Below are 26,306 nucleotides of genomic sequence, written 5' to 3'. Positions count from 1 at the left end.
AACACGAATACCGAATTTTACCTCTATTCTTCTTATTCTGACTGTCCTGGTGATAGCAATAAATGTTGAGCAACTATCTTCACGTCGTTAGTGTATCAATATCACGCTCTGTACAGGACCTCCGCCACTTCCTCTGACCTCCCCTCTGCCGTCCACAGTCGAGCGTTCAGGATGTCGAGGAGAAGCTGCACGCGAACACTGTGGCGCGCTTCGTCGGCGAGTGCCTCAACAAATACGTGGACGCGCGCTCCACGGAGCAGCGCCACCTGATGGGCGAGCTGCACCGGAACATGCTCGAGAGCGGCCACCTGACGGCTGAGGCCTACCTGACCGGCGCCAAGGAGCTGCTCGAGGTGGCCAGCGACCTGGCCTGTGACATCCCGTCGCTGTGGGCCAACCTGGGCGAGCTGCTGGCGCCGCCGCTCACCGCCGGCCGAGGCGTGACGCTGGAGAAGCTGGCGGTGCCGGCCGCCACCATCGTGGCCGACCGCTACGGCGCCAAGTTCGTGACGGGCGTGCTGAAGCGGCTCAAGTCGCTGCATGGTGCCGACAAAGTGCGCTCCCTGGTACCGACCAACTTCGACTGGAAGCTCTACTTCGGCAGCGATGACCACGTCCAGCCGCTGATTAACGTGAGTGGCCGGCCTGGTCCAGGGCAGGGGAGAGCTCGGTATTTCGAGTGTATTTCTATTAGCGATTGGAGGATTATTTATCAACTTGAGTTAGAAATTCAAAAACTACTACCCTTATATATTTTATAGCCATGGATATGAATACAGTAACAAAGTTGAGTCTGATACATTATCTGATTCTGCCTTCTTTAAGCTGCAGTGACCAATATCAGTCCTGGCCGTTTCTACGCTGGCCTTTTCCGTAGTCCACATCGCTATCATGCCTGATCTGAAGCATCAGCCGTCCCCGCGCGTCCACTAGCTCACACTGACGCTCCCTCCCCGGCGACCGGCAGGCTCAGCTTGGCTTCCTGGTGGCGGGCGCCAATGTGCCCCTCTCGCTGGAGGAGGCGCCCACCAGCAAGGGCGTGCGCGGCCTGCTTCGTGTCGTCCAGGAGGAGTCGGACATTAAGGTCTGGGTGCTGAAGAACGTTAGCGAGGAGGATCGCGCTTCGACCGCCTTCATCAAGGATTTGGTCAGCGCTCTCTGCTTTGACTGTATTGTGATAGGTGAGTAATTGTGATCGCAAATTCGCGAAGGACGGGAAAACAGACAAGGTTTTAGACGGGGTATATTATGAGAGGAAGGAAGGCAATGGGTCGGCGGGAGGGTGAATGGGGCCGACATTTGGCCACGTGCCGGGCCTCCTGGTGCGATTGGGCGATTTGGAGCGTGGCCCGACGTCCCGCGGGATTGCATCAGACACTTTCCTCCCTCCCCTCCCCTCCCCTCCCCTCCCCTCCCCGGGTGGCCGAGCCATGGGGCCATTGTCCGTCTGTCCCCTCCTCCCTCCGTGCGAACCGGCCAATCAGGCTGAGTTTTATTTATATCCATCGCAACCTTGAGAGAAGTCATGCCAATAGGACGAGCTCGATTACTGAATGTCTCCATCTTGCAATTTTCCATTTAAGTCTACTTAAATACACAAGTGCACCGTGACCGACTTGAACCCTGATTTATAATTGATGGGGTCGTTTTAAAGCCATCCACTACTCTGCTCTCTGCGTTGGTGCTGTATGGCCCAGTGCTGCACATTAGGTCGAGTCATTCCACCTAACACATTCTCTCCGTCTGACCTCTGCGTGTCTCCCCGTGCCGGCAGATAACGGTGCCAAGCGGGTGCAGCTGAAGCGGCTCGAGGACCATGGCGCCCTGCTCAAGTGCCTGATTGTGAAGGAGGAGCTGGAGCTGGCCGCGCTGTACGGCGTGATGGCCCTGGTGCGGCATCTGCAATTTCCCCCGGGTGAGTCGATGGCGCTGCGGTCACATGTGCACAGCCCGGGTGGGCGGAATGGGCTGGAGTTGATGGGATGGTCGGCCATATGCGTTTCCAGAGTGCTGGATAACAATAGGGCCAGCCTGGTGGCCATTTTGAATGGAAACTTTAAGGCGCTTAGCAGCTGGTATACCATGGTAGAAAATGGGTTTGTTGCGGGGCTTAGTAACGCGTCTTATTTCTGTTTCTGCAGTCATATCATTTTTTTGTGCTTTGTAACCGTGTGCTTTTCTATCAATGAGCGTTTCCCACCTCACCGTTTTGTCAGCTCTCTGGCGCGTGGCCACATATTCTGACCGTGTCCCCTCTGCCACGTCTACAGGCATGCTGGACCAGTGTTTCCGTCAGCTGTACGACATGGAGGTGATTTCGGAGCAGACGTTCTGGCGCTGGCGCGACCAGAAGGACAGTGCCGAACAGGAGGGCATGGGTGTGGCGCTCACCGGACTAAAGGCGTTCTTCAAGGCGCTCGAGGATGACGCCGGCGATGACGAAGAGCGCACGTGATAGCCGGTGACACTTAGGATTAATTTCAGAGGCGCGCGAGCGCCGGGCTCGCCCCGGAGAGCGAGCCAACGGACGCCTGACAGTGACGCCATGTGTCTGGGAGATTGTGCAAGTGCGTGTGTGACCTGGAGTGAGAGGCGACGACGGCGGCTCGGCCGCAGAGGGAGACTAGCGCCGCCAGTGGCCCAACGGCGCGGCGACACCGCGTTAGTGATTTTGTATCGCGAATACGAAACGTGGTTCATTTTGCGATGGCTATGCGCATTATTTAATGAACATTGTAAATCTAATAATCTTGGCCTATTATCCTGTGTGTTGTGGATGCGATCCGCTGTGTCGGTTTTGTGCAGTTGTGTACATAGTTTGATGACGGCGGACGGGGCAGTGGGCAGGCGGCGGGGCGCCACACCGCCCTCGGTTCGGCGCGCTTTATATCATAAAGCAAATTATAATTTTATAAATAAAAAATAAAAACACATCGTTGGCGTTTCGTGGGTAAGAGGAAGGGCTGAAGGCTCTTTGGGTTCTAGAGCTTTTCTAGAGAAGATGGCCACTCTGCCTTCCGTCGTAGCAGCCAGTTTGCTCCGGAAGGCGGGTGCGGCGCCGGCGCTCACCACACGGGCCACCCGGACTACCAGTCTGCGGGTGCTGTCTATTGGGGGTGGGCCCTCGTTGGACGCGGAGGGAAGCTGCAGGACGTGAGCTGAGCTGGCCTATAGACCTCGCTGCTGATCTGACTGCGCGCTCCATATGCTGCGCGTGTTGTCGCTGGTGGTGCTTTCAATCCCGTGCGCTGTTTTATTCGCAGCTCTCGTCATTTTGGGTCTTATTCTCAACGCCAGTCGGCCATTTTCTTCGTATGTGAAAATGTGATTTATGAAGAGACGATCCGATTACACACTTAGCTGGCTGTATTGGTGCGTCTCAGCGCCTGGCCACGGGGTTTCTAACATGACAAATACTCGGGACACAGTGTGTCACCGGGCGGACCTGACACGGCTGACACAGTATGACGGCCAGGCCGACACAAACACGAATGGTTACAGCGCACCAGCCAATCTCACAGCGCTAGCAACAGGCGGCACGGGGGAGAGACTCCGCCGCGCCCCCAGCGGCGCCAGGCGCGACTCCCAGCTGAGTCAGTCGTGACTCCGAGTCAGAGTCCAGAACCACACCGCGCCGAGAGGAAGAGGCCCGCCCGCATTTGAACTTGACTCCACGCCGATTCATCCGGCCTCAACACACTCACACGACGCACACGCACACACAACCAGCCAACAAAACAAGCGCTTCGCACCACAGACCATCACACGAAGCGGCGCACTGCGAGAGACTACACACCTCGCGCGCCAGGAGCGAGGTGACGCAACGGACGGCGACCATCCCTCTCTCTCTCTCTCTCTCTCTCTCTCTCTCTCTCTCTCTCTCTCTCTCTCTCTCTCTCTCTCTCTCTCTCTCTCTCTCTCTCTCTCTCTCTCTCTCTCTCTCTCTCTCTCTCTCTCTCTCTCTCTCTCTCTCTCTCTCTCTCTCTCTCTCTCTCTCTCTCTCTCTCTCTCTCTCTCTCTCTCTCTCTCTCTCTCTCTCTCTCTCTCTCTCTCTCTCTCTCTCTCTCTCTCTCTCTCTCTCTCTCTCTCTCTCTCTCTCTCTCTCTCTCTCTCTCTCTCTCTCTCTCTCTCTCTCTCTCTCTCTCTCTCTCTCTCTCTCTCTCTCTCTCTCTCTCTCTCTCTCTCTCTCTCTCTCTCTCTCTCTCTCTCTCTCTCTCTCTCTCTCTCTCTCTCTCTCTCTCTCTCTCTCTCTCTCTCTCTCTCTCTCTCTCTCTCTCTCTCTCTCTCTCTCTCTCTCTCTCTCTCTCTCTCTCTCTCTCTCTCTCTCTCTCTCTCTCTCTCTCTCTCTCTCTCTCTCTCTCTCTCTCTCTCTCTCTCTCTCTCTCTCTCTCTCTCTCTCTCTCTCTCTCTCTCTCTCTCTCTCTCTCTCTCTCTCTCTCTCTCTCTCTCTCTCTCTCTCTCTCTCTCTCTCTCTCTCTCTCTCTCTCTCTCTCTCTCTCTCTCTCTCTCTCTCTCTCTCTCTCTCTCTCTCTCTCTCTCTCTCTCTCTCTCTCTCTCTCTCTCTCTCTCTCTCTCTCTCTCTCTCTCTCTCTCTCTCTCTCTCTCTCTCTCTCTCCTCCCTACTTCTTCCTGCCCGCCGATCCCGTTTCAGATAGCTCAGGAAATCACCATATATCACAAAACATAAAAGCAGCTAGGCTAGCATGCCGCCCACTCGCGGCTCGAATTGCCCAGCGCCACAGGCCGGGATGTTCGATTTTCTCGAGGGCGAGCGATCTTAGCGCCCCCTGATCTGGCGGACGGCTAGCGCCGTCCATTTTCACTAGGCGAGCGGTGTTAGTCTCGCTTTATACAAAGGGGGGGGGGGGCCAAAGTCACACTCGCGGGACATAACATGTATCCGTCACCGGGGGGGGGAGGGGGTGATCGGCTAAGTTTTTACGTGTGTAGCAAAATATACGCCACGAAACGCCGCGCAGTTTGCATAACTTATGCTATCATCTCAATCTTGCGTATTTTTGAACTCAGTTCCATTTACCGTTCCACGGTGTGCTCACCGCAGCATATACCGAGAGGTTGGGCATGCGGATTCATGACCTTACCACTATAAAACAATTCGGAAAAGTACAAATACCTCTTGCTTTGAACAAGTATGTGAAACCCAGCGAGCATTTTCAGACCATGACATTTACCCATATAGTTAGTTGTGTGGCGGTGCAGAGTAGGTAGAGAGTAGGTATACCGACCTCTGAAGACCCTCCACAGGTTCTTGGATTTCAAAATTGGCATCTGAGGGCCGCGTGCAGACTCCTGCGGGGCTTTGCAACGGCTCTATTGGGGCTCACTCAGCCTGCCTAGTCCTACTGCTAAAAAGACTGGCCCTGGTCCCTGGAGACTTCATCGGTCTCTGCCAGCCCCAGGACCTACACCGGCTCATGGGGCCCCGGCGCCGAAATATGAGGGAATCTGCGCGGGACCATCGGGACCAACGTTAGGCTCTGCAGGAGTCTGCGTGAGTCCTCAGAACTTCAGAAGCCCACCCCTGCATGTTTTCACTTAAAAGCTAGTTTAGGACCCTCAGAGACCAGTACAGGGCCTGCAAAGGCCAGTAGTTTGAGACCATCAGATACCGAGTTGGGCCCTCAGACTTCAGAGGCTGGTGTGGGCCCTCCCCTCACCAGCCCCGGCGTGGGCTGGTGAGGAAAAGGGCCACCTTTAACATAGGGATTGAAACTGAGATAGCCGAAAAATAACGGTTTTTCGCAAATATGACCTTGACCTTTGACCTCGATCGGCGCTTTTGTTGATTGTGACGCATCCTTGTGTGGCGGCACATGTTTTGTGTAAGTTTCAGCCCGATCGGACGGTAAATAAAGTTTTTATTTGGTACCCCGTCGAAAAATAACGGTTTTTTCGCAAATATGACCTTGACCTTTGACCTCGATCGGCGATTTTGTTGATTGTGACGCATCCTTGTGTGGCGGCACATGTTTTGTGTAAGTTTCAGCCCGATCGGACGGTAAATAAAGTTTTTATTTGGTACCCCGTCGAAAAATAACGGTTTTTTCGCAAATATGACCTTGACCTTTGACCTCGATCGGCGATTTTGTTGATTGTGACGCATCCTTGTGTGGCGGCACATGTTTTGTGTAAGTTTCAGCCCGATCGGACGGTAAATAAAGTTTTTATTTGGTACCCCGTCGAAAAATAACGGTTTTTTCGCAAATATGACCTTGACCTTTGACCTCGATCGGCGATTTTGTTGATTGTGACGCATCCTTGTGTGGCGGCACATGTTTTGTGTAAGTTTCAGCCCGATCGGACGGTAAATAAAGTTTTTATTTGGTACCCCGTCGAAAAATAACGGTTTTTCGCAAATATGACCTTGACCTTTGACCTCGATCGGCGATTTTGTTGATTGTGACGCATCCTTTTGTGGCGGCACATGTTTTGTGTAAGTTTCAGCCCGATCGGACGGTAAATAAAGTTTTTATTTGGTACCCCGTCGAAAAATAACGGTTTTTCGCAAATATGACCTTGACCTTTGACCTCGATCGGCGATTTTGTTGATTGTGACGCATCCTTGTGTGGCGGCACATGTTTTGTGTAAGTTTCAGCCCGATCGGACGGTAAATAAAGTTTTTATTTGGTACCCCGTCGAAAAATAACGGTTTTTCGCAAATATGACCTTGACCTTTGACCTCAATCGGCGATTTTGTTGATTGTGACGCATCCTTATGTGGCGGCACATGTTTTGTGTAAGTTTCAGCCCGATCAGACGGTAAATAAAGTTTTTATTTGGTACCCCGTCGAAAAATAACGGTTTTTTCGCAAATATGACCTTGACCTTTGACCTCGATCGGCGATTTTGTTGATTGTGACGCATCCCTGTGTGGCGGCACATGTTTTGTGTAAGTTTCAGCCCGATCGGACGGTAAATAAAGAAGTACCTTATTGTTGTTTATAGCCAGAGAGGTTTTTTGCCCCTAGAGGTCAAAATATTTGACCTAGGAAAAAATGAGTGATATTTTTGGAATCAGCGTGTCAAGATCTATCGTTTGGCATAGTTCGGCGATGTTTTGAACTCGACGCTGAAAACGAATACGAATACGACGCTAACTTGATGGACATATCTTGTAGCCCGTGTCCGAAAACCACCCAGTTGATCTCCTTACGGCCGATTTCGGCCTCCACTCGTAGATATCGGTAATTTTAAAAGAGGAATGCGTCCTTATCCCAGGAATGCGTCCTTATCCTGTAATACAGCCACCCGCGGCGAGGCTTTGTTTTTTTTTACCAATCAGCTCCAATCAGCTCAGCTTTAACCAATCAGCTTATCTGACACAATCCGACGAGTCTGTCTTCTGAATGCTGATTTGCTTGAGTGTGACGTCATCGCTATGCCATCATACAGTCACTGGACTCTAATATATGCATACAGTAGGTGCCGTGGAGAGTATCAACATAGTACCAATACCAATACATAGTACCAAGTTTTAAATACTTTTTCGCGAATTGTGCAGTGTGCACTTCTGGCACCAGTTTTAGAAAGAAAATGAAAAATAATAATGTCAAAATGAAAAACAACGATATCTTCATACTTCACGAAGGCGCTACTTGATGTTTGGGCAGAGCATCAAGTCCAAGGCCATAAGTCTGTAAGAATAGCATCAAAATCAATATCTGTAAGAATCTTGGGCAGAGCATAGTTTGGTATCATGCAGATTGGCGTTTGCAAGGGCGCAGTCAGGTTCGGTCCCCCCTCCCCCGACCTTGACGGTCAATGTACCTAACGTGATTTTTTTTTTTTACAAATTTATTTTTGGCAGCTAGTTTACAAAATAAAGTGGCCGAAATCCGGGGTGAGACTAAATGCTTACTTCGAAATCTAAGCTGCGTTGCGGCATTGGCGGTTATGTGCGGCGTGTATGCCGCATGATTAGTAAGCGGCGACCACTAAATTAAAAATTCAATAGCTTCGACCTGTTTTCAATGGATAACACTGCATACCAAAAATGTCCATCGCTCTCGTCATAGGATATTTAGATTTAAATAACTAACTTATCTACATCATTGTTTTGAACCAAATTAATACTCAGCCGCGAACGTATAAGGTATAACCCCTTGCCGTTTCGCTCCTGATCAAGCTAGAGCTTCGCGGAAAAAACGAGCGTGTTGCCCGTGACGAGAGAAAGCCGATGATACCCAATTTTAAGGTCCTAGGTTATCGGTTGACCTTCCAGGTCAGGTCAATGACCCAAAAGGCGGGAAAATTGGGACCTGTTAGAACGTCGTAGTGTGGCTGCTATGGGGTTTTTCGGGGTGCTGATCACGAATATCATGCTAGTTTTGATCACAGATGATGTCTTCATTCATTTAGGCCAGGTCGGGTTAGGTCAGGTCAGGTCAACCAGTAGAGGTCCTGCCAGGTATTTGTAGTAGGTGTCAACCGCCTCTGACAGCCTCGTAACATGTTACGAAGGCACCAAAACTACTTTGTAAACGTTCATGTGGTTGCTTAATTCGAATTCAGCTCGAAAAAAACTGACCTAGAAACATGTCAAACTCGAAAAAGTGAACCGAGGTCACCAAAGGTCAATGACCTGACCTGACCTTCAGGTGACCTTGACACCCACCCTAATGCATGGGGGCAACATCATATCACATGTTTGAACGCTTGAAACCACGAAAAGACTGCAAACGCGCTGCTAATGCGAGCCGACATACGCTGAATCGCGGTTCCGGCCAAACATGGTCTCGAAAAGTAGGTCACAGGTCAAAGGTCATTTGGGTCAGGGTCATGAAATTTTCAGGATGGGTGTTAAATTGATCAATGCGAGGGTACTGAAAGTTTCGTCGCGATCAGCCGCTTTTTAAGCGAGTTATTCGCGAAAAACCTTAGGGGGGTTGCATCAACCCCCCCCCCCCTGTGCGGGCGAGGTCATGTTTTGATAGCAAGACTGAAACAGACTTTTTTGGGTAGCCAGGAAATCGCATGCCAGAGCCTATTCAAATTCTTTTATCGGCCTTTATATGCACCAGTCGCATACAGGTACGGGATTTAGCATACGATTTCCAGACAATCGAACGACTGTTTGGAGACAACAAAGGAAGGAATGAGTGAGTTAAGTTGAAAGTATTAATTTGGTTCAAAATGATGATGTAGATAACCTAGTTATTTAAAGCTGAATATCTTATGACGAGAGCGGTTGGCATTTTTGGTATGCAGTGTTATTCATTGAGAACCGGCCGGAGCGTTTGAGTCTTTAATTTAGTGGTCGCCTCTTACTAATCATGCGGCATACACGCCGCACATAACCGCCAATGCCGCAACGTAGCTTAGATTTCGAAGTAAGCATTTAGTCCCACCCGAAATCCGGGGAGAAAATAGGATTTGGGGGTAGGTTAGGTTCCGCGGGCCCTATCCTAGCGAAAAACCTGATGGGCATTTGGCCCCCCCCCCCCTTTCAGATGACCCTGGACCTGCCCATGGATCCGCCCGCCTGTGAGAGAGCGGTCTTGAAATCTCGAAACTTCAAAGAAGGTTGGGAATGGAAGAAGGTGGCAACTAGCAAAGGTGTGAAAATATGGCGGAATCGAAAATTAAACATCAGATTCGCTGACATCAAGCTGCCCCTATTTCGATGTGTTTGCACTAAGGCCAGGCCTGTTTCGCCCAAATGCCGGTGGCCGCCAAGCCCGCTAAGGTACCGACTGCGCATGCGTAGTGCGACAAGTACCGGCTGGGGAATCCCTGGGGCAGACGCCCCGGCCTGTTCTGTGCAAGGCGAAGGCCGTTCTGGCCGTTCTGTGATATACGGCCTTGGTTCTGTGTCTGTAAGAATCTTGGTGCTGAGGACGCGTGGAGGGCGCCGGGGGAGGAGATGGACGAGGACGTGGTCATCAAGGCCTTCAAGGGCATCCTCAACCAGATCACGCCCAACAACATCGAACGGTTGACGGGCGAGATCAAGAAGCTGGCGCTCGACACGGAGCACCGGCTGCACGAGATGATCCAGACCCTGTTGGATAAAGCGGTGGATGAGCCCACGTATGCCGATCAGTATGCCAGTATCTGCGTCGCCATGAGCAGGACTGAGGTGAGTGATGCGGGGCAAACTCCTCGGGTTATTGGCAGGGAGTGGTGCACTGGCGGATCCAGACCTGCGTTTTTTTTTTTGGGGGGGGGGGATGGCAACTCATGCCAGGAGCCAAACCTATAGGGTACCCCCAAATCCTGTTTTCTCATTGGATTTAGGCCACTTATTTTTCGTCACAGCCCTGAAACGATATTTTTTTAAAACTAAAAATAAAATAAAAAAATATAGAAATGGTAGCTTCCCAGCTAACAATTTGCCGTTGTTACAACGTCGTTTAAACGTTGTCAAATGGTTACCACAACGTTCCGATTTATCGTTGTGACAACGTAATTTTGTAGACTCCAGACAACGGCGTGACAACGTCATCCGACCATGCATTTGAATGTCATCACAACGTTTCTGTAACGTGGCCGTGACGTCCCAAAACTGTTCTTACAACGTCCCGCCAACGTTATGAAATGTTTTCTGTAACGTGCCAACAGTGTTTCTGGAACATTGTCACCACGTTTCCGCAACGTGACTACAGGGAGTATAGAACGCTTTGGCAACGTCTCTGCGATGTTTTTATCACGTGCGCACCACGTTGTCGCTACTTCGTATTGCCGTCCCTGCGGGCTGCGACCCTGAGTAAACGTCCTAAACATTTTCGCAACGTCCTCTCAACGTGTTCGCAACATACTCAGAATGTGTTTCCGACGCTCTCTTCCCGTTCTCTAGACTTGTAAAAAAGGCATGTAAGAAGTGTATATTTCAATACATCACACAGGTCAATTTACAAAAAAAAAAAACGACAACGGCGGCATCGGTGATGGGGCATGGGGCCCAGGGGCGCCCCCATGGGGGCGTGGGACGGAATTGGGTTCTGCCGGCTCTAGCGCTAGCCGCTAGCACGCCAGAACTGGTGGAAGTTCACTTCTTCACTAACCCTCACTGGGAGGATCACTCGGCGGACCGTTAGGCACCGGCTCATTTGCGGCCTCGATGTCCCTAGGCAGCTGGCAGTGCCTGACCAGACGTCTGCGCACCCCCCGTTCCGGTCGCAGCTTCCGGACAGCCACTTCGCTACCGCCTTGCCGACAGTAGGCCTGCCACAAGGCGCGCTGACGAGTTGCAGGACGTCTGCGGGAAGACATGAGGGAAAATCAGACATATTCAATTCATGAAAAAATCACAAAAATACCTGCACCACTTCCTGTAACAGTGCGACAGGCTAGATCAAACATGTCAACACCTTAGAGGCTAGAGCTACAATGAACTAGAGCCTAGACCGCACGATATTACAAGGCACAATCTTGCAAATGCTACTCGTAAATGGTACTTTCACTTACCAGTCAAAGCAACAATCACATCACACGCAGACAACTGGCGCTATCTTTCATCTTCCAGCTATCTCAGCCGCGCCCGCCGCCGGCCCTCACTGCTCGCCCGCGCCGCGCAGACTGCGGCTCGGCCGGCTGGCTCTGAACGCCGGCCGGTGACACTGACGTCACGGCCCCTCCGGCGAGGTCAGGGCGGGCCACCGCTCGCCAGAGTGGCGGCCACGGTTCGTCGGAAGGTCATCTCAGGCTCAAAAGAAACGATATATACCATTCGAAAGCTGACGGTGAGCTGAATCCAAAAATGTAATTTTTATCAAAATCGATCGATGGCCTTTTTTGAAAATTGCGTTTTTGTAAAAACTTAATAATCTTTTATTCAACGGGCTGTCCTGGACATTCTTGAAAACATAAACATGTATTTTTTAGTTCCAGTGAAAGCTGAATGCCAAAAGAACAATATTTAGCGAAGCATCATTTCCAAACATTAATATGCGTCTCCCACAGCCGAAAATAAGGCGCAATCACACAGCTCAGTGTCACGATGGACCAAAGTCAGCCACACAGAAGCGTGAAATGACCCTTATCGACTCGCAGACCCGGCGCTCTAGGCCCGCCTGACCGGCCACGGAAAGAACGTTCGGCTCTCGTTCTACTAAACAAATGTCATATTTGTCAGTTTAACTGTCCACATCGCTATTAAAGTTATTCAGGATACCTGTGAAGAAAATTCATTGTTCTGTCATCCTCACATCATGCATTAATTTGCATTTGTTCATGTCTACTTTGCTCAATTGAGCTTGGTATCATGCCCATTAGGGTGACCGGTTTTGCAAAAAGTTTCGAAAAGTTTTGCTCCCCAGGTCTAATCTAACGTATTTGGGGGTGCTGATCACGAATCCGGCGGAAAAAATATAAAATTCGAATTTTTTTTGACCGCCCCGGCTCTTTGAATATTTCCGGTTTTCTCAATTTTTGCATGTTTTTGAATAATATGATGAATGTAATGAAAATTTATTAACAATGTATCGCTAAATGCATGTACCAGTCCAGGGGTGTCGATTTTTCAAAATGGTTGGGGGTGCTCAACCCCTGCACCGGGTGAAAGATTGCAGCTTTGCCATGGGGCACAACCGTATAGGGTTGGTTATCCCCATAAGGTACTGAATACTGATAATGCCGAGATTTCCACTAATATTTCCCAAGGGCAGAACGTTCTTCTTGAAAATCATTCTGCTCGCCCTAGTACTTGGCTACCTTATTACATAAACATCTTTCCGAAAAAAGTCGTATATTTGCCGGCAGTATGGCAGCAGCCCCGGCACCTCTGTTAAAAGGTGACAGAAACCGATGACGGCGATTAGCACTGGTGCAGCAGTCGCTGCGGTCCGCAGGGGCGGACATTGCGCGGAAACAACGGTAGCTACGATGCTCTGGCAGTAATTAGACGATCACAATAATCGCTGAAAAAATGAAAGGTGATCGCATTTGGATATTTACAGGTTTACGATTTTCCTCAGTGGCGTAGCCAGGTGGGCCCGTGAGGCACGTGCCCCCCCCCCCCCATCAGGTTCAGGGTCCCCTCGGGTTATTCGGGCCTGAGGGGCCCTGCGGCGCCAATTGGCCGATAAGGGTCCATGTTGACCATATTTGGACTCAGAAGGGCCCCACAGGGCTCGTAAAAACACCTCATGGGTCCACAAGTATCAACAATAAGATCTCCATAAGGGCCCAAGCCAGCCTCTGAGGGCCCCTTACCGGCCTCGGAGGGCCACTTGCCGGACTCTGGGGGTCCTAACCGGCCTAGTCCCAGCCAGCAAATTTGGTCTTGGCCGTAGCTGGTTTTACTCTGGATAGCTCAGGCATTTGCTCCGGCTAAAGTACGGGCAAGGTCTGGGGCTCTACTGGAGCTGACACGATCCCGGAGCTCGCCCGCACCACAGCCGGACTTATGCCGCATCAGCCGTGCCGTACCTCCACCGTACTTCAGCCACAGTAAGCCAGAGCAGCTATGAGGCAGCCGGACTGGTCGAAGGGAGCCGGACTTGAGCCGTGGCAGGGAGCCGGACTTGAGCCAGACTTGGCGGTCCGGAACCATACCAACCCGGGAGCGCTACGGCCAAGACTGGCTAACCGGAATAGAGCCGTATCGACCCAAACCCCGGCTCTGACGGCGTTCCTTTTATACTGGCCCGAGTCTGGCATGTCGGAGTTGCCGGGGCAAAACGGACTTGCGCCGAACCAAATTGCTGGCTGGGTTAGGGGGCTCTGGGAGCTCTCTGGGAGCTCCACACCCGCCTGTAATAGCCCCACACCTATTTCTCTGAGGGCCCCTATAACGGCGACTGTGAGGGCCCTCACCGGCGCCTCTGAGCGCCACACCGGCGTCTCTGAGGGCCCCACACCCCAACTCTGAGGCCCCACACCAATGCATTTAAAAACCCCACATGGGCGGTTCTGAGGGCCCTTGTCAGTTATCAGCGACCCTGACGGTCCCACACAGGTGACTCGGAGGGTCCCAGCGGCGTCTGAGAGCGCCATGCCGGTCTCTGAGAACCCCACAAGGCTCCTGATGGCACCGGTGACCTCTTGATATCTTCTTGTCGGCCTATGAAGGGTCCGTTCCGTAACAGCAGTTCTGAGGGCCACACGCGCGCCTGTGATGGCCCTAAACTAGTGTCTCTGAGAGCCCCCACAACGGCGCCTGTGAGGGCCATACATTGCCATATCTGAGGGCCCCACACTAGTGCCTCTTAAGGCCCTATATCGGCGGCTTTGAGGACCCAACATCGTCGCTTCTGAAGGCCCCACAAGTGCACATGTGATGACCACCCACCGGTGACATTTGAAGGCCCCACACCGGCGACTCTGAGGGCCCCATCGGCATCTGAGCCCGTGCCGGTCTCTAGAGACGACCCCACAGGGTTTCTGAAGGTACCACCGGCCTCTGATGGCACTTTGCCGGCCTCTGAGGGCCCGTCGCCGGTCTCTGGAGCCCCCTGCCGGCTTGTAAAGGGTACACGCCATCAGCTCTAAGGGTCCGACACCCGTCTACGACGGATCCACACCAGTGTCTTTGCAACTTAACGTCTTTTTACGCCCTTCTTCTTAAGACTAGCTTTTACTTTCTTTACATCTTTACTTCATGCATTGTAAATTGCGTAATTGTTTTATTTTTAGTAGTGAAAGACTGCGGAACCAATTATTTTCCTCAAGCAGAGTTAGTGGGAGTTTTTGAGGGACCAAATCATTGGGGATGCTAAACTGGAACATTTGGGGGTGCCCGGAAAACCATTGGGGGTGCTCATTTGAGCATTGGGGGTGCTGCAGCACCCCCAAAGGTATACAAATCGACACCCATGTACCAGTCGATTCGGCATACAGCGGCGTCGAAATCGGCACGCCGCCTGCTTCACCGGCCTCGCAGGAAAGCATAAGACTCGGAAGGTTTGCGTTAGTTACCCGATTCTCTCCATAGATGGCGCTGGCGTAGCCGCCCGCCGGCCGGTCGTTGCCGTGCCGTTCACAGCCCCGGCGGTCACTTGCGACCGTCGTGGTCGTTATGCTACGTCTATCAAAGCACGACAGAAATGTTCACTTCATTTTTATGTTACTTCAGACATATTTTAGACCTAATGTTGAATTGGATAAATGACTATCGTGAATTGGCGAAATAGTGGAGTGCGCTCGGGAGCCATTTACAATAGCGAGGAACGTAGGTGGATTGATCTGAGTAACATATGACACTGCGTTCACTGTTGATATGAAGTTTATTCACACTATGTAGTCGGGTGACATGAGAACAAAGTGACTAACATACCTTGTGTACGACAGGCGACACATGGATGAAGCTAATGCTACTTTTTCATTTTGTTTCGGTAGGCCCGTTTGTTCAGAGCGTAGCCGTCCTGTCGGTCTGCGCCTGTTACAGCTGTGACTGATTCGGTGGTCAGCTTTACAGCCCTTTCGGTGGATTGGGTATGGCAGGGGACCCCCTTTTTAAGGGAAGTCTGTAGAAAGTCGCGCAACTCATCCTCGCTCATGTGTCGTACACAAGGGGGCTCAATGTCTCGGCCCTCGTCAACCGCTCGCTGCACGTTAACCAGTTCCATATAGTTGTTCGCTTGAACGTTAATTTCCGGCAGCCGGAAGTGTCGAATGGGCTGCTGCTGTGGCGTTGGGGGTGGCAGCTTTGGCGGCGGTCGTGGCGGCGGTGCCGGCGGTGGTGGTGGTGGTGGTGGTGGTGGTGGTGATGGCCGCCGCCGTTTCAGACGCCGCTGCTGCTGCTGTGGCGGCGGCGGCGGTGGCGGTGGTGGTGGTGGCGGTGGCCGCCGCCTCTGTCGCCGCTGCTCCTGCTGTGGCGGGGGCGGGAACGACGGCTGCTCCTGTCGCTGCCTTTTTTGACGAATGCTCTGGATTATGCGGACTGCATCTGCCCTAATGCCATGCCCCCGCCACAGCAGAAGCAGCGGCGACAGAGGCGGCGGCCACCGCCACCACCACCACCGCCACCGCCGCCACCGCCACAACAGCAGCAGCGGCGTCTGAAACGGCGGCGGCCATCACCACCACCACCACCACCACCACCACCACCACCACCACCACCGCCGCCGCCGGCACCGCCGCCACGACCGCCGCCAAAGCTGCCACCCCCACCGCCACAGCAGCAACCCATTCGGCACTTCCGGCTGCCGGAAATTAACGTTCAAGCGAACAACTATATGGAACTGGTTAACGTGCAGCGAGCGGTTGACGAGGGCCGAGACATTGAGCCCCGTTGTGTACGGCACATGAGCGAGGATGAGTTGCGCGACCTTCTACAGACTCCCCTTAAAACGGGGCTCCCCTGCCATACCCAATCCACCGGAAGTGCTGTAAAGCTGACCACCGAATCAGTCACAGCTGTAACAGGCTTAGACCGACAGGACGGCTACGCTCTGAACAAACGGGCCTACCGAAACAAAATGAAAAAGTAGCATTAGCTTCATCCATGTGTCGCCTGTCGTACACAAGGTATGTTAGTCACTTTGTTCTCATGTCACCCGACTACATAGTGTGAATAAACTTCATATCAACCGTGAACGCAGTGTCATATGTTACTCAGATCAATCCACCTACGTTCCTCGCTATTGTAAATGGCTCCCGAGCGCACTCCACTATTTCGCCAATTCACGATAGTCATTTCTCCAAATCAACATTAGGTCTAAAATGTGTCTGAAGTAACATAAAAATGAAGTGAACATTTCTGTCGTGCTTTGATAGACGTAGCATAACGACCACGACGGTCGCAAGTGACTGCCGGGGCTGTGAACGGCACGGCAACGACCGGCCAGCGGGCGGCTACGCCAGCGCCATCTATGGAGAGAATCGGGTAACTAACGCAAACCTTCCGAGCCTTATGCTTTCCTGCGAGGCCGGTGAAGCAGGCGGCGTGCCGATTTCGACGCCGCTGTATGCCGAATCGACTGGTACATGCATTTAGCGATACATTGTTAATAAATTTTCATTACATTCATCATATTATTCAAAAACATGCAAAAATTGAGAAAACCGGAAATATTCAAAGAGCCGGGGCGGTCAAAAAAAATTCGAATTTTATATTTTTTCCGCCGGAATCGTGATCAGCACCCCCAAATACGTTAGATTCATAGGTGTAGCAACGTATCTCTTTGGTGAAGGATACCTTTCACCAAAGTTTCAGATTGGTGAAGGATCCTTCACCAATCTTGGACAATGCAAGGGAGGGTCTTCACCTACCTATGCTTAGAACTACTGGATTCGACGGTTGATCAAATGTCTGTTTTTTAACCCGCGCCCGGCTGGGGGTCCTGGATTTCCACGCCCTGCTGGGGGGGGTGTTTGAACACCCCCCTTCTAACTCGGCTCCTGGGCCACGTAGCGATACGCGGAAGGCGGCGTTAGAAAGAGCGCCAAAAATAATGACGAAATCACTTCGGTCACTTTTTGGTCAGGTCAAAGGTCAGGTCACCTGAGGTCATTGAAGGCAAAATTTCGCCGATTTCCAGGTCGAATGTCGACAATTTCCAAGAAGCCAACGCATAGCTCGGGAACCAATAGAGCTACAGCGCCACGGAAAAGCGCATTCGATAGCCCTATTAACGCCCTTTCTGAGTAATTCTCTCAGATTTGACCTAACGTCAACGGTTTTGCCTGCAGGGGGCAAAAACTGCCAAAATAGACGATTTTTCGGGAACATTTTTCTGCAATAACTTTTGACTCAAGCCTTGCACGAGCTTTCTTTTACCGACATCGTGTTCCTCTTGTCAAGACGCATCGAATGAACTATAATTTGACATTGAAAGTTCAACTTAAAAATTTGACCTCTGGTCAAGGTCATGATTTGACCGGACATTGTCATGTTGCATATTAATGGATTGGATCTGTATCGTCGAGCTGAACACATCTAAGGCGTTTTCATCGCTCTAGCATGCCTCTTTCAAAAGCTAGTCGCAGAAAACTGTTAGATACCATTCGTGACCTGAGATGACCTTGGCATAAACAGGGGTCACGGGTGCCGTTTTCATGTTCAGTGTGTCAAAGTTACTTGTAATTTAGTGTTTGAGAGTGTTTAGAATGACTTTCGTCCGAAAAAGACGGTTTTGAATTTTCTCCCATTGACTAATAATGCCTAGAGATGTCGCAAAATTGACCTGACCTTAGGTCACCGATATGAAAATTCCGAATTTTGTACATACTGTTGCACTTATCAATTGCTGAAAGCTTTAAAGTGATCCGTCACTTGGTGTAGCTATGGCATACATTGAAACATTTTATGATGTGCTTATGAGGTGAGGTCACATGTAGCGACCTGGTGACCTGTCCTTGAAGGACCCTGGTCTGAAATTTTCACAAAATGTATAAAATTGATAGATGATAAGCTGCCGCCGTTTTTCAGATATCCACGAAAAACCGCAGGGGGGGGGGTGTTCAAAAACCTCCCCCCCCCTCCCAGCAGGGCGCGGGTTAACACACTTTGACCATTTGCCCCAGTAGTCACAATTCCTTAGCCGAGGCCCTGATTTACATCTTGCTGTCATGGCAAGATGCACAATTCAATTTTAGGCAGGCATTGAAAATTTGACGTTAACCCGCGCCCTGCTGCGGGGGGTGTTTGAACACCCCCCTTGTGGTTTTTCGCGAATATCTCAAGCGCCGCCGTTTTTGGTACACCTTATCATACATCAATTCTACACATGTTGTGAAAATTTCAGACCAAGGTCCTTCAAGGTCAGGTCACCAGGTCACTTGAAGTGACCTCACCTCATAAAAAGTTTCAATGTCTGTCATAGCTACACCGAGTGACCGATCGCTTTGAAACTTTCAGCGGTTGCTAAGAGCAATAGCATGTACAAAATGTATATCTCAGAATTTTGATATCGATGACCTAAGGTCAGGTCAATTTTGCGACCTCCTCATTATAAGTCAATGGGAGAAAATTGAAATGCGCCTCTTTTGGACGAAAGACATTATAAACACTCCCAAACACCGAATTACAAGTGGTTTAGACACAGAGAACATGAAAATGGTGTCCGTGACCCTTGTTTATGCCCTGAGGTCATCTTAGGTCACGAATGGTATCTAACAATTTTTCGCAAATAACTTTTGATAGAGGCATGCTAGAGCGATGAAAACGCCTTAGATGTGTTCAGCTCGACGATACGGATCGACTGATATGCAACATGACCCTTTCCGGTCAGGTCATGACCTTGACCTGAGGTCAAATTTTCAAGTTGACCTTTCAAGGTCAAGTTATAGTTCATTCGATGCATCTTGACGAGAGGAACACGATGCCGGTAAAAGTAAGCTCGTACAAGGCTTGGGTCAAAAGTTATTGCAGAAAAACTGTTTCCGAAAAAATCGGCTATTTTTGCAGTTTTTGCCCCCTGCAGGCAAAACCGTTGAAGTTAGGTCAAATCTGAGAGAATTGATCAGAAAGGGCGTTAATAGGGCTATCGAATGCGCTTTTCCGTGGCGCTGTAGCTCTATTGGTTCCCGAGTTATGCGTTGACTTCTTGGAAATTTTCGACATTCGACCTGGAAATCGGCGAAATTTTGCCTTCAATGACCTCTGGTGACCTGACCTTTGACCTGACCAAAAAATTGACCGAAGTGATTTCGTCATTATTTTTGACGCTCTTTCGAACGCCGCCTTCCGCGTATCGCTACGTGGCCCAGGAGCCGAGTTACAAGGGGGGGGGGGTGTGTTCAAACACCCCCCTCCCAGCAGGGCGTGCAAATCCAGGACCCCCAGCCGGGCGCGGGTTAATGGGATGATATCGTAAGATATCTGCGAAAAACAAGGGGTTGGCTAAATTCGCCCCCCCCCCCCGCTTGCACTGTGCGTGTTGGTTGGCACGGTCCTGTCCCTTTTCATAAGGTTCAGGTGGTATCCTTCACCAATATTTTTGGCGCTCCTACACCCATGGTTAGATTAGACCTGGGGAGCAAAACTTTTCGAAACTTTTTGCAAAACCGGTCACCCTTATGCCCATATAAGAAAAATTGGCCGCGCTGAAATGTCAGAGGCTGCACCGGCCTCAGCTCGGGTGGAGTGGGGGTAGCGCCCGGCGGGGCAGGGTAACCTTTGACCGGTCGCACGGCCGAGCAGCTGTCACCAGTACAGCCTCTGACAGTGAAACCCCGCTCACTTCCCCTGCGCGGGCACTGATCGCAGCTGGATGGAACAAAACATGCATAAGAAAAATGTAAATTAAAGCATGTTGTAAATCGAGCAGAACAATGAATTTTCTTCACAGGTATCCTGAATAACTTTAATAGCGATGTGGACAGTTAAACTGACAAATATGACATTTGTTTAGTAGAACGAGAGCCGAACGTTCTTTCTGTGGCCGGTCAGGCGGGCCTAGAGCGCCGGGTCTGCGAGTCGATAAGGGTCATTTCGCGCTTCTGTGTGGCTGACTTTGGTCCATTGTGACACTGACCTGTGTGATTGCGCCTTATTTTCGGCTGTGGGAGACGCATATTAATGTTTGAAAATGTTGCTTCGCTAAATATTGTTCTTTTGGCATTCAGCTTTCACTGGAACTCAAAAATACATGTTTATGTTTTCAAGAATGTCCAGTACAGCCCGTTGAATAAAAGATTATTAAGTTTTTACAAAAACGCAATTTTTAAAAAAGGCCATCGATCGATTTTGATAAAAATTACATTTTTGGATTCAGCTCACCGTCAGCTTTCGAATGGTATATATCGTTTCTTTTGAGCCTGAGATGACCTTCCGACGAACCGTGCGGCCCGCGTGGCTTTCTGGCAGCCGCGGATAACAGCCGCGTTTACATAGGGATAGTTGCAAGCCTCTAGCTCCGCCTGTGATGTTGCAAAACATGCCAATGACGCTTTGCAATTTACAAATGTTATATATATATATATATATATATATATATATATATATATATATATATATATATATATATATATATATCAGTAAACTTCGGCAACAGGTCGTTAGATATACAGTTGAGATGGAACACAACAGCGTTTTTAGCAGTGATTAACTTCTTCTGTGTCTTGAAGAAGTTAATCACTGCTAAAAACGCTGTTGTGTTCCATCTCAACTGTATATATATATATATATATATATATATATATATATATATATATATATATATATATATATATATATATATATATATATATATATATATATATATATATATATATATATATATATATATATATATATATATATATATATATAAAAACGCTGTTGTGTTCCATCTCAACTGTATATATATATATATATATATATATATATATATATATATATATATATATATATATATATATATATATATATATTAGAGAGAGATAGAGAGAGAAAGGTATCAGAAGTTAGGTACTTGTAAAAACACCGCTAATTATCCAGTACCTATAATGTCAAGGTTGTGAAAAACCGTTTTAACAACGTGTTGGCGACCACCAGCTGACAACGTGAACAGTTCTAGTGTTAAAACGTCAAATTTAACGATGAAAACTGAAAATGCGCATTGAAAGTCAAAGGAAATGCATTATATGGCTATATATGTCACTATTATGATGGTAGAAAATGACCTTATGCTCATGATACAATGAAATGATATTAAAATAAGTCCAAAAATATTATGATATATTTCGACTTGCGTCGTCTTCAGAATGTACATTTTCTTGCTACAACGTAATTAAAACGTAAGTTCGCAACTTACCGAAACACGACGTTGTGACAACGTTGTCCTAGCGTTTCCTGTTAGCTGGGGGATCATCAGAGACCGGTGTGGGACACCAGAGGCTGACGTGCGTCCAGAAGCTGGCATTGGCCCTCAGAGCTCGGCACCGGACGCTCAGAAGTCGGCGGGGGCCCATCAGAAACCGATATGGTTCGCAAAACATATGCGTGCGGGCCCTCGGCATCAGGGCCACAGGAGCCGCCCGCCAGCCGGCGAAGGCCCGCAGAGGTAGTCTGGGACACTCAATAATCTAGGTACTTGGGACCTCGGCTCAGATACCAGTGTAGGGTCGTCGGAGAATGGCGCAGGGTCTTATAGGGTCCTTACAAACCGGCATAGGCTCTCAGAGGTCGGCGTGGTGCCCAAAAAGGGCTCTTCTCCGTCAGAAAACCACGTATGGCTCCCAAAGGCTGGCATGAGCCCTCAGCTATCAGTTGGCCAACAGACTACAGAGTACAGAGGCTGATTTGGAGCCGACAGAGATCATAGTGGGACTGGGCTCCTCCGATTTTCAACTCCGATTCTCCGATTGATTGATTGATCCGATTGATTTTGAACTCCGAATTTAAACTCCGATTAACGGGAGGCTAAAATGGCAAAAAAGACCGACTTCAAAGAAAAGGTGTTGTGGGTTAATAAAACAAAAACTACGGTTTCTTTCTTTGTATTATTATTACTGTCTGGTGTGGTAATGTGAGGAAGTTACAAACTAATTGAGTAGTAATAGACAAATATATATATATATATATATATATATATATATATATATATATATTGAGACGGGTTACACAGCACATTGGGTGGACGCGTTTCGTCTAAATGACTTTTTCGACACCCTCTCGGAAATTAAAACAATACAAACACACAAGCAAGGCCATATCACACAAGAATAAAACTAGAACAGCAGTCTCACACTCTGTTGAAATACAGCATGCTAAGAATGCGCATTACTACAAATGATAACCTTCGATAAAAACTATTTGTCGGTACACAGCTACTGTTACATAATCATCGACGAGAATAAAAATAGCACACTTATAACGACTCGAACGGTAAGTATTTTAAGTCAAGTTTTTAATGCTGAACACTGTTGCTGATTTTGCCCACTTAATAAACCCTACCCTGGTATTGATCGTATCGTTCGTTGTAATAAATGCCGCTTCGGTCGCTCTCCGACATCCCTTGTTCCCACAATTCGCTAACACTTTCGCCCCGTCCCAATTTGGCAAATGACTAGTGGAATGTGCGTGAACAACAAAGGCACTGTGGTCGGCGTCGTTTCGTATGTCTCGCTTGTGCTCTTTTAAACGTGTTTGTATTCCCCTACCAGTTTCTCCAATATAAGATTTGTCGCAGTTACCACACGGTACCTGATAAACTACGCTAAGTTCTCTATCTCTAGAAGTTTTCTTTTGAGTTAACTCACCTATCTTCTTTCCAGTGGTCAGTGCCACCTTGAAGCCTGTCGTTTCGAGTTTCTGAGTGATGCTTTCGGCTACTTTTGAGTTCGGTATCACTGAAAACCAAAACGATTCTATATTCCCTTTGATCATGGTGTGTCATGCTCCTATAACTCTGCCGTTTTCCTGGCGGAATGCCCTTAAGATACTCAAATGATTCCTCAAATGATTCCTTTTAAGCATATCAGGGGTTTTGGTCTAAAACAACACCCTGATCATTTTCTTCGAACATACCCAAACTATACCCTCATTCTTTAAATTCCTCCCTTGAATTCTTCTAATATACCCTAGTGTACAGTCTCTGCCGCTACTGTCAGATACCGTACCTGTGCCGCTCGGCGCCTCCGGCGGTGACCGGTCGGCGGGCCGGGACTGGCCGGCCGGGCGGGAGAGGAGGACGGGCAGTCGCTCCCTGGACGTGTTGCTGACCACTAGCCCGCGCCCCGCTGGGCTATTCAGCCATACGCGCCCTGCTGGGGATAGAACCTTAACCCTCGTTTTGGATGTGTTACGATATATAAAGGGAAATCGGACGAGGGAGCTGAGAGTAATGAGACAGTTTCTGAGCAAGTTCTACGACGAATAGGTATACCTAGGGCATTATTATTTTCTCTTCTGGGTTTATGTGGGGTCTAATGCAAGAATACATTGAGATCAGTGATGGAAATCACAGAATAATACGGGAGTGTTACGTGGTATAATGCGAGTATAGTTTGCAAAATATTCCCCTGATACGCTTAGAAGGAATACTAGAGGTTTCGATGTAAGGGTATTTTGGTAGGTTAAAAGGAGTGTACTGTGGGTATCGCAGGGAATAGAACAGGAATCATATTCCTTTCCTCTTCGGTACTTACTCGGGTATATTAGAAGAATTCAAGGGAGCTATTTAAAGAACAAGGGTATAGTTTGGGTATATTCGAAGAAATGATCAGGGTGTTGTTTTAGACCAAAACCCCTAATATGCTCAAAAGGAATCAAAAAGGTTATCAGTGTAGGGTATATTAGAAGAATTTCAGAGTGATATTCAAAGAAAGTGTATTTGGGGTATATTCGGAGAAATGATCAGGGTGTTGTTTTAGACCAATTCCCCTAATATGCTTAAAAGGAATCAAAACAGCTCTCAGTGATTGAAATAAATCGTGTGTCTTTCTTTCGAGCTGTTTCGTTCCTCGTTTTGTTTCGAATGTCTAAAGCCTTCTTTTTCAAACGAATGAGAAGACCCTTTGGGTACTTCAGCTTCATGAAAGATGAAAAGATATGCCGGATTTCGTCATCGAGATATTCTTCGCTGCATATCCGGAAAGCCCTTAAAAAGAACCCCAAGACTATCCCACTTTTGACCCTCTCGCTATGGCCTGAAAAATAATGAATGTAGTCTTCCTTATTTGTAGGTTTACGATACACTTTGAATTTTGCATGATTACCACTTCGTACTACTTCGGTATCTAAGAAGGGAATGGAGCCGTTTCTCTCTGTTTCTATAGTGAACTGGATATTTGGGTCAACCGCGTTCAGTTCGTCAAGTTTCGTTTTCAAGTCGATGTCTTTTGGCGCTACAACTATAAGACGTCGTCAACATATCGCACCCACAATACATTTTCACCCATGATATTTTGGTACCTGTGTTTTTCTAGCCACTCCATATAAAGGCAAGCAGCCACCGGACTCAGAGGCGATCCCATAGCTAGCCCGCTGTGCTGAACATACTCATCTGACTCGAACCTAAATCCTCCAAATTTCATGCACATTGATACAAGGCTAATATAGTCAGATTTGGCGAGCGGTAACTGATCTGAATCCATCTTTTCGACTACATTTTTGATAACCCTAAGGGCATCATCTACTGGTACATTAGTAAAGAGAGACTTCACGTCATAGCTGGCCAGGTACTTATCTGTTAAGTCGGTGTTCTTAAGTCGTTCGATCAGATCGTCGCTGTTTCGTAAGTGTGCATCACTGACCGCCCCCAGGTTCGCGGTGAGCGGCTTCGCAAGTGTTTTCGCTAGTCGATGGGGTGCGCTACCGATGCCGGATGTAATCGGTCGTAATGGCATGCCGTCTTTATGCAGTTTCGGGAGGCCGCGCATCTTCGGTGCTTCTGGTGCTTCCTCTAGTAGGTGTAACATGTTTTTGCCTTTCTCTGTTTTCTTCAGAACTTTTCTTGCGTCTTTATTGAACTGTTTGCTGATCTTGTCAACGAATCCATGCGGCTTTTTTGTGTACGTATCACTGTCGTCGAGAAGAACTTGCATTTTTTCTACGTAGTCTATTTTGTTGATGATCACCACTCCTCCTCCTTTATCTGCGGGAGTGATCACTATGGACGGATCATCCGCTAACGTTTTGAGTGCCTTCATATAACGTCTGGGTAGCTTGTCTGGCTCACTATCAGCTAGTGCCTTGCAACATAAAATGATACCTTGAATGAATCCTTTTTCTATATCATCTTCGCTGCTCTTGTAATTCCGCTGGACGTGCTCCATGTAACTGTTCCTATCCTTTCCAGAGTCGAATAACTAACTAAACTCGAACGGTAAGTATTTTAAGTTAAAAACTTGACTTAAAATACTTACCGTTCGAGTCGTTATAAGTGTGCTATTTTTATTCTCGTCGATGATTATGTAACAGTAGCTGTGTACCGACAAATAGTTTTTATCGAAGGTTATCATTTGTAGTAATGCGCATTCTTAGCATGCTGTATTTCAACAGAGTGTGAGACTGCTGTGCTAGTTTTATTCTTGTGTGTTTGTATTGTTTTAATTTCCGAGAGGGTGTCGAAAAAGTCATTTAGACGAAACGCGTCCACCCAATGTGCTGTGTATGTAACCCGTCTCAATATATATATTTGTCTATTACTACTCAACTTGTCAGACATGAGCGGAATAAGCAGCACGGAAATGAAAGAATACCACACCAAGAAAAAACTAGCAAGCAGTTTAAACCGCCTGAAATTTCTTTGTGAATGTTTAACCCTATTAGTGGCAGGCTCCTGGCTACCCCATATTAGTGGCAGGGGGGGGGGGCTGTTTACGACCCCCCTTGATATCTCGAGATCTAACCGGCCGATTTTCAAAATTCAAACGGCATTCGATTTGGCTCAACGAGATCTACATTTCTAAAAAAAAAAAATTAAAAAATGTCAATAGGGGGGTAGAGGGGGGTAAAAACGGGCAAATTGCAGATACA

At 48.7% G+C, this 26,306-nt stretch overlaps 1 protein-coding gene across 6 annotated transcripts in view; it reads left to right on the top strand.

Moving 5' to 3' along the window:
- Positions 1-26,306, top strand: part of LOC122384503 (eukaryotic translation initiation factor 4 gamma 1-like) — a 92,569-nt gene that overhangs the window by 45,707 nt on the left and 20,556 nt on the right. For 5 of the 6 annotated variants that reach the window (XM_043372004.1, XM_043372002.1, XM_043372005.1 and 2 more), the window contains 4 exons: positions 159-632; positions 968-1,181; positions 1,775-1,915; positions 2,271-2,933. The exons of the other annotated variant lie outside the window; for it this stretch is intronic. In XM_043372004.1, the coding sequence (XP_043227939.1) occupies positions 159-632; positions 968-1,181; positions 1,775-1,915; positions 2,271-2,455 (1,014 nt within the window). In that variant the 3' untranslated portion in view covers positions 2,456-2,933. Of the gene's footprint in view, positions 1-158; positions 633-967; positions 1,182-1,774; positions 1,916-2,270; positions 2,934-26,306 lie in introns of those variants that run through there. 6 annotated transcript variants of the gene reach the window in all.

Source organism: Amphibalanus amphitrite, unplaced genomic scaffold, assembly GCF_019059575.1.
Source record: "Amphibalanus amphitrite isolate SeventyFive unplaced genomic scaffold, NRLGWU_Aamphi_draft 000192F_arrow, whole genome shotgun sequence".
Lineage (NCBI taxonomy): Eukaryota > Metazoa > Arthropoda > Thecostraca > Balanomorpha > Balanidae > Amphibalanus > Amphibalanus amphitrite.
Note: the sequence above shows the minus strand (reverse complement) of the source record. Positions and strands in the feature narration are given on the sequence as shown.